At 36.7% G+C, this 18,465-nt stretch overlaps 1 protein-coding gene across 13 annotated transcripts in view; it reads left to right on the top strand.

Moving 5' to 3' along the window:
* Positions 1 to 18,465, top strand: part of LOC125327083 (metalloreductase STEAP2) — an 81,404-nt gene that overhangs the window by 3,314 nt on the left and 59,625 nt on the right. For 12 of the 13 annotated variants that reach the window (XM_048306027.1, XM_048306046.1, XM_048306035.1 and 9 more), the window contains 4 exons: positions 1,372 to 1,893; positions 3,543 to 4,070; positions 5,698 to 5,862; positions 12,510 to 12,657. In XM_048306027.1, the coding sequence (XP_048161984.1) occupies positions 1,402 to 1,893; positions 3,543 to 4,070; positions 5,698 to 5,862; positions 12,510 to 12,657 (1,333 nt within the window). In that variant the 5' untranslated portion in view covers positions 1,372 to 1,401. Of the gene's footprint in view, positions 1 to 1,371; positions 1,894 to 3,542; positions 4,071 to 5,697; positions 5,863 to 12,509; positions 13,188 to 18,465 lie in introns of those variants that run through there. The other variant, XM_048306135.1, reaches the window with a different exon arrangement.

Genomic DNA, 18,465 nt, shown 5'->3' with positions numbered 1-18,465 from the left:
AAAGTTAAGGGGGTGAAGGGAAAGTTGTTTTTAGGATTTTACTCCTCATTATCCTCCTCTGATTTTGATGGTAATAAAGTCAGTTAATTTCCCCAAGTAGAGTCTGGTTTGCCTGTGGTGGTAACTGGTGAGTGATCTCTCCCTGTCCTTATCTCATCTCATGAGCCTTTAGTGGTATTTTCTCTCCTCAGCCCATGAGGAGGGGAGTGATAGAGCAGCACCTTTTTGGACACCTGGCCTCCAGCCAGGGTCAACCCCCCACAACAGTGCAGATCTAATTATGTCATAACTGTGGTTTCATGTGAAGACTTGCCTCCTGAGGGTTGTTCTGTTGTTTTTTAATGTCTTTGTTACAGCTTTATTGCAGTTCTGTGACCAAGGATATAGCAGTATTTCTTTTATTTTTCTGCGAGCCTTAGCTTCTGCTCTTCTTCAAAACATCCCTTACTACACTCAATTTGAGCCCTAAAACTATCTTTCCTTTTATTATTGCATGAAATCTGTCACTTCCTGCCATTAGCTTTTTATGGAAGGCTGTCCCATGCATTTGTCTCCAGGATTTATCTTACTTCCCTGGATAGAAAATTCTGTTAAGCATATTTGTGACTCATGGTCTTGAATCCTTTACCCTTGCATCCACAGTTAATCCTTATACATCCATGGCCAGGCCTACAAGTCTGACCTAGAAATGTCATTAGTGATCTCATGACAAGGTCTTGTAATTTCCCTTGTTGTTTTTGCCATTGGAGCCACATGGGCAGCCCGTTTTCCAGGCTGGCAGGTGAGGATGTTTGTCATGGTGGTAGCCATGACGATTTGTAGCTTTGAGACTTTTGCATCTCTTCCTTCATGGCCAGGAGAGGATATCACAATAATAACCTGCATAAACTTTTAATGGAATTCAGCTTCCATGTACTCACTGTCCTCATGTTGATCACAGGCCAGTGCTCTCTACATTCTATTATTTTCCAATTTTCTTAACATATTTCTTCTCATTATTCTATTGACCATAGGTTTCAGGAGTACAAAGTTATCTTGTGGTCCAGTATTCCAGGGCAGTGGAAGGTAGGAAATAGGAGAAGATGAAAAAACTGTTATTTAATTAAGTAACTGTATAATTGAGGTACTTGAAGTATTTTATGTTTCTTGTTTCTCCTTCTGTTAGTGACACATTGCAAGACAAAGTTGATTAGCACATACTTGTTTAAGGAGAAAATATAATATGAAACTTAGAACCAAAGATTTTGCTTTCAGAGATGTTAATGGATTTTGAGGTCTCATAAAATTGTATGATGCTGATTTTTCCTTCTGTTGTTTTCTCTTTTTTCTTTTCTTCTCTTCTCTTTCCTCTCTTTTTTTTTTTCCCCAAAGAAATCTTTGTAGGTTTGGTGTCTTGGAAGTATGGAATCAATCTCTATGGTGGGGACTCCCAAGAACCTCAATGAAACTTTTCTACCAAATGTTGCCAATGGCATCAAGGATGCCAATAAGGTCACAATAGGCATCATTGGAAGTGGAGACTTTGCTAAGTCATTGACAATTAGACTTATCCGATGTGGGTACCACGTGGTCATAGGAAGTAGAAATCCTAAACATGCTGCTGACTTCTTTCCCCATGTGGTTGATGTCACTCACCATGAAGATGCAGTAGCTAAAACAAACATCATTTTTGTAGCCATACACAGAGAACATTACACCTCTTTGTGGGACCTCAAACATTTACTTGCTGGTAAAATTCTGATTGATGTCAGCAATAATACAAGAGTAGACCAATATCCAGACTCCAATGCAGAGTATTTGGCATCACTTTTTCCCGATTCCCTAATTGTCAAAGGATTCAACGTCATTTCAGCATGGTCACTGCAGTTAGGACCAAAGGATGCCAGCAGACAGGTAAATGTTTTTGTTTGTATTTAACTTATTTGTAAGATGAAAATGACAGGAACTGAATGTAACAGCCCGAATTCATGAGATTTACCCTGCCTGACTTAACATGTCCAAAATATTGGGCCTTTAGCTTATGTTATAGTAGCCAATAAAACCTTCAGAGTTTAGTTCATCCTACTGTAAGACAAATAAAATAAGTGGTCCAGTTTCTTCCCTGTGTTGCCTGTTTGTCTTTAAAGATTGCAGAGGAAATGTGGATTCTAGCTTAGAGTAGACAATTGACCTTTTGATGACTACAGACAGAGGAGAAGAGTTGGGTCTTAATGTTTTCCGTCGGAAATATGTTCACGTGTATCCTTATGATTAATACAAGGATAGAGACAGTCTTTTCCAGTGTATTTTAGTTACGGCATTGGGGTGAGCTACTGAAAGATGCACAGAAACCAGAGGTCCTGATCCCAGAGCTCAGGAATCAGCTGTTGTAAAAATGCTTGCACTCAATGTAGCAGCAAAGTGATTGAAAGAACTTACCTAGCTTTTAGAGTGCCCCAAAACCATGAATATGAGGGAACAGAAGGAGGCTCATATGTTTCTAAGTGATCATTCATTTGATCCAGGGCTGCTTGGGAACATCATGCTCAAATTCCTTCACAGTATGTTCTGCAAATCCATCCTGCATATAGAAAAGGCGCCTTTATGTGTTTCATGTTTTGCTGAAGTGATATAAAGGATTTAAGCCTGTGCAAGCATCCAGTCCTTCACAGCTTTATGAAATCTGAGAAATACATAACTGATATAGCATGACTGCTGGAGACTAAATTGAGTTTTCTGGCACTTCAGGTAGATTTAAATGGAATGAAATTAATATGGAATTAGCATAATTTAAAAAATAACCTCACCATACTTCTTTTATCCCTTTTCAGAATAGCACAACACTATAAATAATTCACTTCAGTCAAAACAGATCATATTGCTTCAATGCAGATGATCAGCAAACAGTGCTGAGCAAACTATAGCCCACTGTAAATTTTAAAGGAACCTTGAAGTACTTTGTAGCAGTACACTTCTTTCACTGTGTGTGAATAATAAACTGGCCTTTAGAACAAGTTCTTATCCAGCTGCTAGTTTTTGTCTTTTCTATTAAATACTCAAATCTGAACTCTGTGGAAATCTGGGTTGTGAAATTAAGCTAAAATTGTTACCCATGGAGAGATTACACAGTTTGCTGCTTCTCATTCTGTGTATGCTATAGTTGTTTAAGGGTCATCGTTCAAGATTCGTGTATTTTTGAGAGATTTGGAATTTTCTGAAATGCTTTTAGCTGTTGCTTCAAGGTAGTCCAGTCCTGTAGACATTTCAGTATGACAGGTTTCAGTGTACAGATTACCAAGACATCCCCCATTATTAAATCCAAGAAAAAGCCAATTTTATTTTGTTTACTCTGTTGCTAAATCAGTGTGCATATTTGCACTTTGGCTAGATTTTTATGTGATTTTATTGTCATCTGGGTGATATAAGCTGGGATAAAGTGTACTGTTTTAGCAGTTGTGTTTTGATTTGGAGGCCCTTAAGGTTTTTGGTGGGTTTTGTTGGGTTTTTTTTACCTTTGAGTCTCCTTCTCTGACTACAGACAATTCCCTTGACTTTCCCAACAGGTCTATATATGCAGTAACAATGTTCAGGCTCGCCATCAAGTTATTGAGCTTGCCCGTCAGCTCAGTTTCATTCCTATTGATTTGGGGGCATTGTCATCTTCAAGGGAGATTGAAAACCTGCCTCTGCGACTGTTCACCCTGTGGAAGGGGCCTGTAGTGATTGCCATTAGCCTGGCAACATTTTTCTTCATCTATTCCTTTGTCAGAGATGTCATCCATCCATACATGAGAAATCAGCAGAGTGACTTTTACAAGATTCCCATTGAGATTGTGAACAAGACTCTTCCAATTGTTGCTATCACTTTGCTTTCTCTAGTGTATTTATCAGGACTTATTGCAGCTGCTTATCAGCTTTACTATGGGACTAAGTATCGGCGATTTCCTCCTTGGCTGGACAATTGGCTCCAGTGTCGAAAGCAGCTTGGACTGCTCAGTTTTTTCTTTGCAGCTGTGCATGTGGTGTACAGCCTCTGCTTGCCCATGAGGAGATCAGAGCGCTACTTGTTCCTCAACATGGCATATCAACAGGTGAGACAATCTTTAGTTCAATAAACCAGAAATGCCTTGGCTGTGTGCTTATGGCTCCTGAATACAACAGATGGGTTTTCTTAATCTGTTCTACTGCTTTTGGCACAGAATGTTATGGGTTATCTTATGCATAGGTGGTGTCAAATAAGGAGACTAAAAGTCTGTGCATTTTGCTCACCTTGTGTGTCAATCTGAAGTCAACTTGGTGTGGTAGGGGGCATCAAGGACATGTCCTACTTATAGGAAATTCCTTATACCAATATACATTAGGAGAATGTAGGATAGACAGGATAAGAGCAACAGCAGGAAAATTCTGAGGTATGTTCCTTTCCATATATACTTAACGCTAGGGGGAAGTATGTATATTGTAAGTACATTTACAAATATGAAAAGTATAAGGGTAGATACTGTAATCATGCTTACAGATACTTCTATCTTAAAAAAAGAAAAGAAAATGCTGATACTTTGTAACATTTTGGACCCATGCTAAAAATACTTTATTCTTTTAAAATTCTGTGAACATCATCTATTGCAGGCAATATAAATTGACTCATAGTTCCTGGGAACAATTGATCTTGCATAACCCTGAAACATTCTCCCACAAATCTGTCATCTTCTAGAAGAGGGTCTGATGCTTCTGACTGTCAGTGAGACAGCTTATTGTAACCTTTAAAGTGGCAGAAAAGCAGCATTGCCAGAAAAACATCACTGCGATTCAGCACATAAAATCTGTGGAAAAGAGAGATGTGATAGAACAAAAGAAGAAACAAATAAGGAAATAAAATCAAATGGAACAAATTAGGGAGTGTCACAAACTCTGAAAGAGCTAGCATGAAAAACTGAACTTAAGAGAAAGACAGGAAGGGCAAAACTATAATAGGCACAAGAAACTAATTCACACTTAAGTTAGTAACACTAAAGGATTCACTGGTAATTTTACTAAGAAATTATCTTGGTTTTAATGATACTGTAAAACTATCACTTGCTAATATTTCTAGTGAACCTTTCTCAAGACATGTCATATTGCAATAGTTAACCTCGAAGTGGAAAAAAGAATTGAATATCTAAGCTTCTTAGTTGTCAAGGTCCTGAATTGTTTCATTTTTCTGGTAAAGCTCCCCAGCAAGAACCATCTTGGAAAAATCTGATGTCAATAGTGAAAGAGAGAAACAAGCTTGGAGTCAGCACAGAGAGCTGGAGGAAAGTCAGAAAATGATGCTGAACTATTTCTAAATGTAACAAACTAAAAAGAAATTGCAGGTTCATCCAATTTATGTTACAGAATTTAAGTTCGCAGAGTCTGAAGAACACAGCTCCTTTTCTACAGTGTGTAAGAATGTGCAGAATTATCTGATTTTATAACAGTATTGTTGTTAATGGTATATAATGTTACATTTTCTTTTAGCATCTCATCTAAATTTCCATGTTTAACATATTTTTAATCTAGCAAGAGCCAGTACCAGCAGTAAGGAAGTAGTTGTTTTTCTCCAAGACATGAGGAAACCTCTGAAATATTTGACCCCATTTTATAGTTGTCCTCTGAGAGTGAACTTTAAGTGAGAAAAAAACCTGTTGGTGTTTCTAATATTCTTTAGAATAAAGTTCTTCCTTTCTGTTCTTTCATCAGGTTCATGCAAATGTTGAAAATTCTTGGAATGAGGAAGAAGTGTGGCGAATTGAAATGTATATCTCCTTTGGAATAATGAGTCTTGGATTGCTTTCTTTGCTGGCAGTAACTTCCATCCCTTCAGTAAACAGTGCCTTAAACTGGAGGGAGTTCAGTTTTATTCAGGTATGTTACTTTTTTAATAAGGGGGTTTTGGTGTTAACAAGAATTTCTTAATCATGATCACGATCACAAACAAAAGCTCATTGCAATGTGACAAGAACCCTTTTTTTTCTCTATCTCTGGTGATTTAATAAAAACAACAATTACTTAGCAAATAAACTACCATGAAGGCACATTAAGCATTTCATGAGTGTTAGAACAGGACTTTTTACACTTCTTGATCTTAAATAACCAGCATAACTAAGACCAAATGATCATTAATCTATTCCTTTTCTGTTTTTAGAATTTCTTGCTAATGTCAAATTAGGTAAATTTGGACAAACTTGCTAAATGCAATGATACTGTTGAGATACTTGTAGGTAGATGCACATAACGAGTAAAATTGAAGACCTCATTTGCTCTGCAGGATTTTCATTCCACAACCCTCTGACAGCCATGATGCCATTGATTTTTACTTCCCCTCCATTGTGTGGGACTTAACACAGCTCTCAACTGCATTATTTCCATTAGCTGAAAATACCCACTAGTAAAAGATGAAGCTTTGCTTATTAAAATCAGAGGCTTTTCAAGGCCGTGGCACACCATCTGCTGCCTTCCTTCCTCAAATAAATATCTACAACAGGCAAATCTAACCAGCATAAAATACTGAGAAATATGGGCTTTAATAAACATCTCAGTGCTGGCTCCTACACATAATTGCCAGTAGTTTTAGGTAGCAGTCAGGTATAAGAAATTTTACTAGGATTCAGTCTGGTGAAAATTCCTAAGTGTGCGCAGTTTTGGGTTTTGTCATGTTTTGTTTTCTGACTGTGGCCTTAGTACTGTATTCTTAGCTCAGTCTTTTCTGATTAACATTTTTTTTCAGCTTACATATTGTAATAATATTGCCTAATCCTGAGTCCTGTTCACTTCAGAACGTGGACACTGACTTTGAAGTTCAGGGCTTGGGTTGCACTTCATGATTTACGAACATTTTAAAGAAGAGTGGTGGGGAACACTTCAATGGCTGTAGTTGTCTGAGGTCTGTCTGTAATGTCTTCCCTTCCCTTATGATTTCCGTTACTGGAAAACTGCAGGTAGACCTACAAAAAGTTTGCTGAAAGGTTTTTCAAAGTGCAGTTACCCTGACAGAACTGTTTATTCACAGTCACGGCTTTGAGCCTTCAGAGGGACTAAATACTCAAGTGTATTGTTACAACATCTCTGCCATCTGGAATTCTCAGTGTGCTGACAATAGTACTGCTGTTGGGTGATATAAACCATTAGTGCAAAAGGGAAAAATATGTATTCACTTGGGAGTGACATGGTGCCTTTATCCAGTAATAACTTCCAGCCACAAACATGGCATTTGTGTCTTATTTTTCCTTACTCATGTTTTCAAATTTCAGGCTTGTGTGACTGAGTCAAAACCCATACAATAATTGCAGTGATAATGCCAATACAACTGCATATTTACTGCAGTTATTTCCACCGTAAATTAAGTCAAAATAGTTCCAAATTTAAATAATTATGAATTTTAATGACCCATGTGTCAGTATTTTGAGGAATTTGGGAATAAGTTTTTTGCTCTGGATGCATGTTACAGTTCATACTGCATTATGTGCAGAAGATAACTGGTATTGGTAATGAACTATGGTCATTTGCAATTCTTAATCATGAAAGTATTGAACTACTAAAAATTTCTTAATGAATAGTTACTTTGTCATTAACTCTCAGGATGTAAGTTATTCTTCATTTAGTTACTTGTCAAAAAAAGTCTTCCTGTTTTCCTCAGTCAGAAAACAGACTTCCAGTGATTGCTTACTAAAGTAAAAGGAGTCTGTATTTCTGCATGTTTCACTGTACCCAGTATACAAGTAGAGCAGAAAAAACATTGTAATACTTACTCTCTTTTATATTTTTCTTCTTCTGAAGTGTAGTGCAATGAAGGAAAATTGAACTTAAATTTCTCAATCTTCTCTAAGTCAGGGGAACAAACAATAGAACTACTAATCCATCATCCTATTGCTGCTTTTGTTTTCATCTGGGAAAAGCAGTATGTCTCTACTTTAGTCCTGAATCTCAGATGATTTGCCGTACCAGTTGCTGAAATTGTTTCACATTTGACAGATGAAGAATCAGTCAGTCAGCACACTCAGACAGTTTCCCAGCTCAGCACTTCCTGCTGAGAGCAACACACTATTGCTTGCTCATCTTAGTAAATGCAGTTTCATCAAAATAAGGGTCTGACCTCTCCTAAAGAGTTTTACCACTAGAACATACTAAGAAAATCTGAGTTTATTAACAATTGCAGTATAGACTAGCCTTGTTTCGGTAGTACAAGCCCTAAGCGGCATCTCCCCAACCTTCAGCAGTTCAAACAGACTTCCAACACGGTCTTCCTAATACTCTAAAGAAACACAGTTCTCAGTATTTTTGCACAGAAATCATTGCTGTCTTTGATATCCCAAATTATTTTGGAGATGCCTCCATCTTACCTAGCCTGGTTTCAAATGCAGGTGTCAGCAGCCCCAAAAATTCCAGCCTGCTTCATCAAGGGAAAAGGACTTTGAGAGGACAGGCAGTGCAGGCACCACTCCTTCGCTCATAGTATGAATGAGCAAAGTGAGATATGAGAAGGTTTAATAGTGCAGAAGGAAATTACTGTGTCAGTCCTAGAAGGAGCTAAAAGACCAGCAGAAAACAGGAATTGCTACAGTACAGAGCTGACAACTGTACAAAATAAAGGTCTGATTACTTCATCATGATTTATGATTTGGAGAGAAACACTCATAATATCCAGATAGAGGAACCACAGAATGAGACAGTGATTAAGAGTTTTCTCAGTAGGAGATCCTAGATGATGGAAACTTAGTGTGAAACTTTGCAGGCACCTTAACGTGACCCAGAGTTGAAGTTTACTGAGAAAAGCAGCAGGGGAGAAAGCTGGGGCTGATAAACTAATGCATCAGTTTTCTTAAATGCCACTTCAGTACTCTTCTTTTTCTCATCTAAATATATTTGGATAAGGAGCAAAGGAAGACGTGGGCAAGAAATACAAAAGAACGCGTATTTTGTCAGAGCAGGCAGAATAAACAGCCTAAACCAACACACTGCAAACAGAAAAAAAGTCATTTATTGAAACCAGTCCTTGAGTGGTCACATAAAATACAAGGAAATAAAATACAAGCTATGCTGCACTGGGTCCTTCAGTCTTGTGAGGAAAGTTAAACTGTAAATATATAATGTAAACATGATGGCTGCTTTTGTTTTCCAGTCTAAGACTTCAAGTCCAAAACCCATCATTTAAAGTGGCAATGGACAGAGCAGACTGGTTTTGAAAGCTGAGCTTCATGGTTTTTAGCAAAAAACAACACAAATCTGCCATTTGAATAGTAGGAAGCTGACATTTTTGTAGATACTCCTTTTCTCTCCTAGCACAATCCTAAAGTTTTTTGGAGGCAGTGTTACTAAAATATTTCTCGTGCATACACTTTGAGAAAGGCTGCCCTGCCTTGGTTCTCCCACAAAAATAGGACACTTTCTCCCCAGAGTAAAGAAGACTGAGGCCTGAGTATTTAGCAAGTTTATAGGTAAGATTCCAGTCAGAAGTTACTACAGACAGTTTATAAGTTTAGCAATATCCTGTTACTGGGAGAATCTGAAGTATATCTTGCATAAACATAGAATTTTGAAAATATCTTTTGTATTTATAAATTGCTTGAAACAACTCGACCATTGTGAATGTAGAAATTCCTGAAGCAGATTGCCCCACAGCACATTTTTGTCTCTAAATACATATATCTTGCTGGGAACATTTTAGGGGTTTTTATCTTTCTTCTTTCCTGCACCTCTAACTTTTGTTGGTTCCTTTCCCAAACAATGCCAGTTTGTCCAGTTTATCAGTAGCCTTGGCTGGGAATCTCCCATATTGGCTAAAAGCTGACTTTGATCAGGAAGGAAAAGAAACAGAACAGGGAGGACTTAGAGAAAAGCTAAAAGATTGGGAGTCCATAGGAAATGTGCTAATCTATTACTCAGCTTTCAGGAAACACAGTATTATGGAAGATAAGGAAGCAAAGCAACTGAAGATATTCTTCCACTTTTCCCAGCAGCCATTCTAAAGCCCAGGCAGAGGGTTCCCAAGAATTACAACTGATATTGCTGCTCACTGCAGTGTTCAATGTGAATTTAGCAGTGAAGAAATAGTATTGCTTCTTGCTCCTTTCAGATGTCCTCTGCTCTTAAAGGAATTATCATCTGGTGCCTGGTAATGGTAATTAAGGGCCCAGTTGAAGCAGATAGCATTAGTAGCTGACAGAAGCTCCTGTGGGAATGTCTTTGTTAGTTTTTTAGATGTGTGGTTGAAATTGTCCAGTACACACTAGCACATGCCCTACCAACAATGGCAACTCTTCACAGGGCGAAAAAAAAGAACTTAATAAAAGCACATCATATGTTTTTCTTGTCCTTGTGTTGTTAGTTTAAAAGGTACTGATGTACTTCTTAGTTTCCATTTTGACCATTAGCTACAAAGATATATATATAGATGTCTCAAAACTATAGATTGCAAATTGAATTAAAATAAGCACTAAAATAATTTGGAAATGACTGTATAATATTGCACTTCTGTTTCTTTTTTCAAGAATTGTTACATTTCCCATCAGTAATCCTGATGAGGAAATAAGGGATATGATTCACTTGTGCCCTTCTCCCTGCTGGCAGTGATATAACAATGAATTCAGGACAGTCATACCAACAAAAATATGCAATAACATATTAAAACATTAGGTTTGATAGTATTGTTTGCTGTCCAAATTTCTTACCAGAAGTTCTGTTCAGATACCACATATGCCATTTTCATATCCTCAAGTGTTTGTCTAAGTGTTCTGTTTACTGTGGGATATTTTGGGAGCAAATTGGTTTTTTAAGGAGAAGTATGCAACATATCTAAAGCTTAACAAAATGCCCCTGAAAACATTGGCAAAAAAAGATACATAAATATTGGCAAGTCAAAAAACAGAGTACCAATCCCAAGAAATTACCACACGTATTTTCCTTTTATACCTTTATACCTGTGAATCTTTGCAAGTAGTATTAGCTCAGACATTCTTTTTCCCCTAGAAACTACTTAATCTTGAAGTAGAAGGAATTAATTCTTTCACTACCTACTATAGACCCTTAGGCTGCATTTTTCTTTGCTTGTCTGTCTACTGGAATTAAACCATACCTTGGTAGCCAGATACCTTTCTTAATGCTCATTCTCTGTTTCAGTGATTTTCTACAAATGTTTCCCAGCCAAGGTAGTCATTACATCAGTTTTGGCCAGAGTTTTTCTTCATTTGATCACCACCAGAAGTCAAAGCATAGTAGACTTCTTTTCTTTTGCGAAAATTAAGGTTGATACATTGTCAAGTCTGCAAAGCATTACAATTACAGGGTCCTTAAAAAGACAGATTCACAGAACTGGTGAATGACCCCTATTATCACCACCTTCTGTGGCAAGCTCTAAGTTCATGTGCTGCAAGGTCTGTCATCTGCAGGCTGCTGTGGGAACCTTCTCTTTCACCTCTTATCCAGCAGTGCCTGTTTATGGTAAACTGCACCACTGCTTTGTGCTATTATGCCCAAGCCCTGCAGTTCAGATATTCCCATTAACCAATCAGCAACAACTGATGGAGAAGGTAGGGGATGATTTATGCTAACATCAGACAAGTGGATGTAGGCCTTTGTGAGGAAGAAGTAAGCTGCGCATCTCAGAGTGTTAAAAATATGCAAGTTGAGGCCCAAATCTCTTACAACGGAATTGCATTGTTCCATAATAAGGAATCTTGGAAGTGATCTATCCTCATAGTTAAGAATTAGGAAGCTTAATTTCCAATCATAATGGATGTTGTTCCAGTAACTACATGGGAATTGTTCCTTCTTAGTATACATATCGTGAGGTTGGCTTCTCTTACTTAGAATTTGGGCGGACATCATTGCAGCTTTGACTAAGGCCTGTAGATGTTAGCAGAGATACTCTGTAAATCAGTGCTTAGTTCAGTCTGTAAATTTCAGAATGTGAACTTAAAACCATGTATTACTGTCTCTGTCCAGCTCTGTGGGGTCACATGCATGCACGCACACACAAACGCACGGCTAGCTTCAGTATAAAGTCGGTCGCAAAGAGATGGGAAGGGCCTTTGCATGATCCAGCAGGAGCATTTACTGCTTATACACTGCCGAAGATTCAGGGGCAAAGACAAGAACAAGTCCCAGCTCAGGGGTTTTATCTGGGGGTGGGGAAAAGGCGGGACTAGGGAATGGGGACCAATGGGGAGCTCTGGGGGAGTGACGAGGGATAGAGGCTGACAGCCAACCGGGGAAGCCAAACTGGAGTAGATTACCATAACAGAAGAATGCATCCTGGGAGAAGCCTTTCTGGTCACCCTAACCTAATGAAGTCCCTGTGGTACTAGAGACTTGTTTTACTGAGAACTCTCTGTCCCTTGTAACGTAGGTTCATTGGCCACCACAACCATATCTTTCTAATTTATTGTAGTGAATAGCTAAGAGATTTTAACTTGATGTCTAGTAGAAATGGTAAAATAATGCATTATTAGAGTTGTCAGGTGAAGGACCAAGTGCTGTTATATCTCTTTTTTTTCCTGTTTTCTCTTTCTTCAAAGTCTACACTTGGATACATTGCTCTGCTTATAAGTACTTTCCATGTCCTGATTTACGGATGGAAGAGAGCTTTTGAAGAAGAGTATTACAGATTTTATACACCACCAAATTTTGTTCTTGCCCTTGTTCTGCCTTCCATTGTAATTCTAGGTAAGATCATATTACTTTTGCCATGTGTAAGTAGGAAACTGAGGAGAATTCGAAGAGGATGGGAGAAAAGCCATGTTATAGAAGAAGTAAGTGGGTCTGTTCCACACCTCTCCCCAGAAAGGATAACTGTAATGTGATGATATTTGTTAACACTGTTGTACATGTTGGGCTTGGGTTTTTTTGTCATAAACTTGCATTTTTAGAAGTTTAGTTAAGTAGGAATCTTTGTAAAGTCTCTTGCTTTGCATATAGTACAAGCTCTTAACCAAACTATGAGAAGTTTATAACTAGAAGACTGCTACTTCTGCTAACTACAAAAATATTTTTGTTTTGGATTACAGAGGGCAGTTGATTATGAAATAAAATTTTAATGTTCCTTTGCACAGTTATATCACAATACTATTTATTAGAACCAGGCTTTTCAGATATTTTTTTGACTTAGAGCATATGTGTCAGAGTGCTGTTTATTAATACCACATTTTCTGGGCAGTATTTCTTCTATTACAACCATATTCCTGGGTTAATGAGTTCAGAATATTAAGTAAATTATTTCGGAAATCACCAGGGTTTGAAACAAATTAATTTGTAATGCTCACAGAATCACAGAACAGTTTGAGTTGGAAGTGACTTTAAAGATTAGTAAGTTCCAACCCCCCTGTCATGGGCCTTGACAACTTTCACTAGACCAAGTTGCTCAAAGCCCCATCCAACCTGCCCTTGAACACTTCCAGGGATGTGGCATCCACAACTTCTCTGGGCGACCTGTTCCAGGGCCTCAGCACCCTCACAGTAAAGAATTTCCTCCTAATGCCCAATCTAAACCTACTCTCATTCAGTTTATAGCCATTCCCCCTTGTCCTGTCACTGCATGCCATTACCTTCTCCAGCTCTCTTGTAGGCTTCCTTCAGGTACTGGAGAGCTGCAATTAGGTCACCCCTAAGCCATCTCTTCCAGGCTGCACAAACCCAATTCTCCGCCTTTCCTCACAGGAGAGGTTCTCCAGCCCTCTGATCATCTTGGTGGCCCTGCTCTGGACTCATTCCAGCAGGTCCATGTCCTTCCTGTGCTGGAACCCCAGAGCTGGATGCAATGCTCCAGGTGGGGTCTCTCTCACCAGAACAGAGCAGAGGGGCAGAATCCCCTCCCCTTCCCTGCTGCCCACACTGCTTTTGGTGCAGCCCAGGACACGTTTGGGTCTCTGGGCTGTGAGTACACGTGGCTGGGTCATGTCCAGCCTCATCCACCAGCAACCCCAGGTCCTTCCGGGCAGGGCTGCTCCACATCCCTTCATCCCCCAGTCTATGTTGATACTGGGAGTTGCCCTGACCCAGATGCAGCACCTTGCACTTGGTCAAGTGTATTGCACATGTACAGTACATTTATCTGTGTGTGGTTTTACACCATTCCATGATTTGAATATGCAAACCCCGTTTCACTTATGGTGTGATTGTACATCTTGTAAGCAAAGAGTATTGTACTAATACCACCTTTTTTTTTTTTTCCGAAGTATTATGTAGGATTTTAGACCTTTGGCGTCTCTTTATTTCCATAAATCATATGATGAAGATTCAAAACAGTGCTATACATTTATAAAAAGATATGTGTGCACACTAGTTTTTGATTTTTTTTAATGCTTTTGAAATATGAGGAAACATTTTAAAACAAAAAGCTGAGAATTCAGCAACAATAAAAATCCATTTTCACTGTGAAACTTCCAATATGTTGGAAGCATCACAATACTCATGTTCCGTATGTGTCTACACTGGAGTTTCAGTTGTTATATATGAATTTCCCAGAATGTGTCTTAAATTCTTAGTATCTTTTTGTGCAGATCCAATCTTCTATTTTTATATAAAGGTCTAACTTTTACAAGTGTCTCTGGGCTATGCCTGAAGTTTTGAGAAACCAAATTATTATTCTTATACTTAAAAAACTCTAAACCTTGACATTTGCATTTCCTGTTTGATTCTAAATAATGTTCCAACTATTTATTACTACTGCTCTTCCAGTAGTAATTACTCTTCTCTATCAAAATAGCCAAACTCAACTCATACCTTCAGGCTACTACTGCTTAATTAGCAAAACTTTTATTTCAGTGAGTCAGAGGGTGTATTTGGTCCTAATTTTCTTTGCTTGTATGAAAGTATTTTTTTCTTATCTATATTTGCACTGTTTAAAATCTCTGATTTTCTTAGCTGAACCTTCTCTTATTATTTATTACTTTGGAAGAATTTGTGGTAATATCATACATCAGAAATACACAGAATTAAGTTTGAATTTATCCTTAAACATCACTGGTCATGTAAATCTCATTATCTCTGGTTGTAATAAGACCAACAGCTTCACAGAAAAACAAGATTCTAGAATCAAACTCTGCCCCCAGTTATACCAACCTAAGCCTAAAGAATTCATGTTAGTTATTCTTAATATAATTTCAAATTCAAAATATTTACAACCATTTTATTTTTATTCTAGTATTCAAATTCCCTAAACTTACACATCAAGCCTGTGTATATTCTGGGTTTGTTACAAATTGAGACACAGCTGAACTTTCTTTCATTTTAAGCATGTTCAAATGTAGAGATGAAAAATTAAATACTTGCATGATGGTTTTTCAGAATTTAAGCATTTTTATATGTCTCTAGACATGTTTTGTTTTGAATGAGATGTCAATGGATTCTTTTTGAAAATGGAGGTTTGTGAAAACATTTTTTGAAAAAAACAGCTATGTTATGCCCGTCAACAGATATTTGATACTTATTTTTTAGTTCACAAATTTTCAATTTCACATAGTTGGAAAGCTCAGATTTATCCTCCTTTTTAAGCTTTGGGGATGGAATCAATTGGAAGGAAAAGAATTCATTTTATTTCACCATTTTTGGAAAAGTAAATGATAATAACAGCTATAATTGGTAGCTGACAAGTGACAGATGCTTCCAAAAAGAAAGCAGGTGTCCAGTGATTTTTCCTAACATAACTTCTCAGCCTCTTGGAAATCAGTAATTTTGGAGTTATCTGAGACAGGTGCTGCCTGTGGACTACTGCATTTAACAGCTACTTTCTCCAAAAATTTATCAAAAATTTTAGAAATTTGAAACTTTCCCATTTTTTACAGAAAAAAAAAAAAAGTTCAATAAATCTATCAAATAAATAAAAAATGTTTGCATTCTTTCTTATTTCCAAAGCCAAATAAGTTTGTTTCAAGGTTCTTACTTAATTGTTCCTCCTCCAATATGCAGCTATTTCAGTGATACTTGTGGTCATACACAAGTACAATACTGTTTTATCAAACTTTCTAGACATTTAAATGAAAATCCTGTCATTGCTGGAGACAGACAGGAGCCTAAACTAATACAAATGAGATTTTCACATAAAAATGAAGAACAAGTAACAATTACAACTTCTAACTTAACTTTGTAATTCCATTCCAGTACCAAAAGGTGTATATTTCTTAAGAGGCTTGCAGAATTTAATGTCCTGGACTGTTTCTTATTTCATTATTGCAGAGTGAAACCACACAAGGTTGAAGCATTGTGCTTCATTCCTTTAAATAAAATTAATTCAAAAAATCTTAGAACATACAAAGCCTTGGAGAATTTTAATGGTATAAATATCACGCTATGTTCTACCCCAGTCCTGTGCATGAAACCTAATTAAAAAATCACTAGAATGGGCTGGTATAACTGAGAGCAGAATTTCATACCTCTGAACAGATATAGGTAGAAAGTATTACCGTTGACAATCTGACTACATTTCAAAATTAAATATTCTGCTATTATTTTACAGTAATTTTACACTTCTGTAGAATATGTAATTAACATTCATGTTCCCTACAGTTATTTGTTTTTATGCAATAGGGATAATGTTGCAGAACTATGATACTGTACTAATTGAAAATTACTGTCAAAGTCCATAGATACTGTACTGTAATGCATCCACTGACAGTATATACAGAAATGTATTGGCCCTCGTTCCTATGCAAAAAGTTACTTCATCATTAAATTTCTTCAAGAATGATTAAACTGCTAAATTTTAAACTGCCAAAGGTGTCTGGAGAGAATAATGATGAGTCATTCCTTTTTTCAAACTGTGTGTAGAAAATTAAAAATGTGTTTTAATTTTATACGTTACTTGAAAGGTTTAAATATTGAAGTATTAATAAATAGATAATATTTTTAGATCAAGTATATGAAGGTATTTTGTGAAATATTCATGCTACAAAAATGACATATGGTTTCCTGTTAGGCCATGTATTTACTTCTAACTGGAATAGCATGTTGACTTGTGATTTAATATTTTGTAGTGTTCTTTAAGGACCAATTCACTCTAACAAGACACTATTAAGCCTGAAGGTAAAACAGCAGTCATGCATTTAGCAAGCTTCATATCCAGCACATATTTAGTCCCACAAGGGATCTTTATTCATGTGACCAAACACATTGACTTCTATAGAACTCACCATAGGACTTCTTGTTGGAAAAATACCTGAGGCTAATTGTTTAGTTTTGATTGCCTGAATATAAACAACTAAATTAATTTAGACATCTTAGTTGCTTAGGAGAATAAATACATATTTTGAGGAATAGCCTGCTATAAAAATATTTTTGTGTAGCTTTATATAAATTGCCTAACTTCCTAATGAAAATAAGTAATGAAATAAGCTTAACTTATCTTAATTACTGTACAGTTTTAAAAAAAGTGCTTAATATGTGATACAGAATTGTACACATACTATGAAATGGAGACCTCTATGTATTTAGCAACAGGTTATTTGTTTTCTATGGATAGTAAGGTATTCTTTCTTAACATTGTCTAAAATAGAGTTCTATTACAGGTTCTGTGTGTCTTTAATTTTATCTTACAATTCTATTAACTGTGGAAACTATGTACAAGTTAATTAAGTGCACATGTTCTTGAATTATTTAGATTTTTTGAGTTATTCAGAGATTAATTATTTTGTAATTGTTTTGCAAGGTCTTTAGCTTGTGGTAATGGTTACTGTGAATTGGTGCCATATTTAATTTTTTGTTCCAACATTGTGAATTATATGATGTGCCAACATGAGAAAGTACATTCATATTTTTATTTGGCATTAATTGCCCATAAAATAGTGTGTCTCTGTGTTTGTGTCTGTATGTTATTAGCTGCCCAACTAGCATTAAAGGAAATCATTCATTAATATAAAGCAATGAGTTCTCAAGCAGCTATAAATTTCACAGGTATGAATATAGCTAGGAAACAGCTTTCCTCTAAAAGTTAGATATATCAGGTGCATACAATTAGATAGATTGAGTTTTTCAGTATAATATTTTCATATATGCAGTGGTAATGGATGCATATGCATAGATCCTTGCAGACAGTGCATCTCCTAATACACAAGGTTTTGATTTCTTGGCTATTCATCCTGTAGTATTTTCTGTCAATATAATGAGTAATGTTGCAGTACTGATATTGTATCACTGTATGATACTGCTTGAATTAATTAGATTACAGCCTTTAAAATAAGTGACACATTTAACTGACTTGAACAATGATCTCTGTCATTATTTATTGTTTCTCATGCCTTGTTGGCAGTGTCTTACAGTGAGCATAATATGTCTCCCATGTGTAATATTCTCTTTGTAGTTGTGTTTGTCAGACTGTTCGTGCTGTCTCTCTGAACAGGGCTATTATAAATTATTAGTAATGCTCTTTATCTATTTTTCCATAGACTGTGTTTTACACAAAAATCAATAAAAATCAATGTAAGGTATTTTGCTTTTTCTTCTGTGCTTATGCCGAATAAATTTTAGCTTGTGTTTCTTTAC

Source organism: Corvus hawaiiensis, chromosome 1 (genome assembly GCF_020740725.1).
Source record: "Corvus hawaiiensis isolate bCorHaw1 chromosome 1, bCorHaw1.pri.cur, whole genome shotgun sequence".
Taxonomy (NCBI): Eukaryota; Metazoa; Chordata; class Aves; order Passeriformes; family Corvidae; genus Corvus; species Corvus hawaiiensis.
The sequence above is the reverse complement of the archived record's forward strand: the minus strand, read 5'-3'. Positions and strand labels throughout refer to the sequence as shown.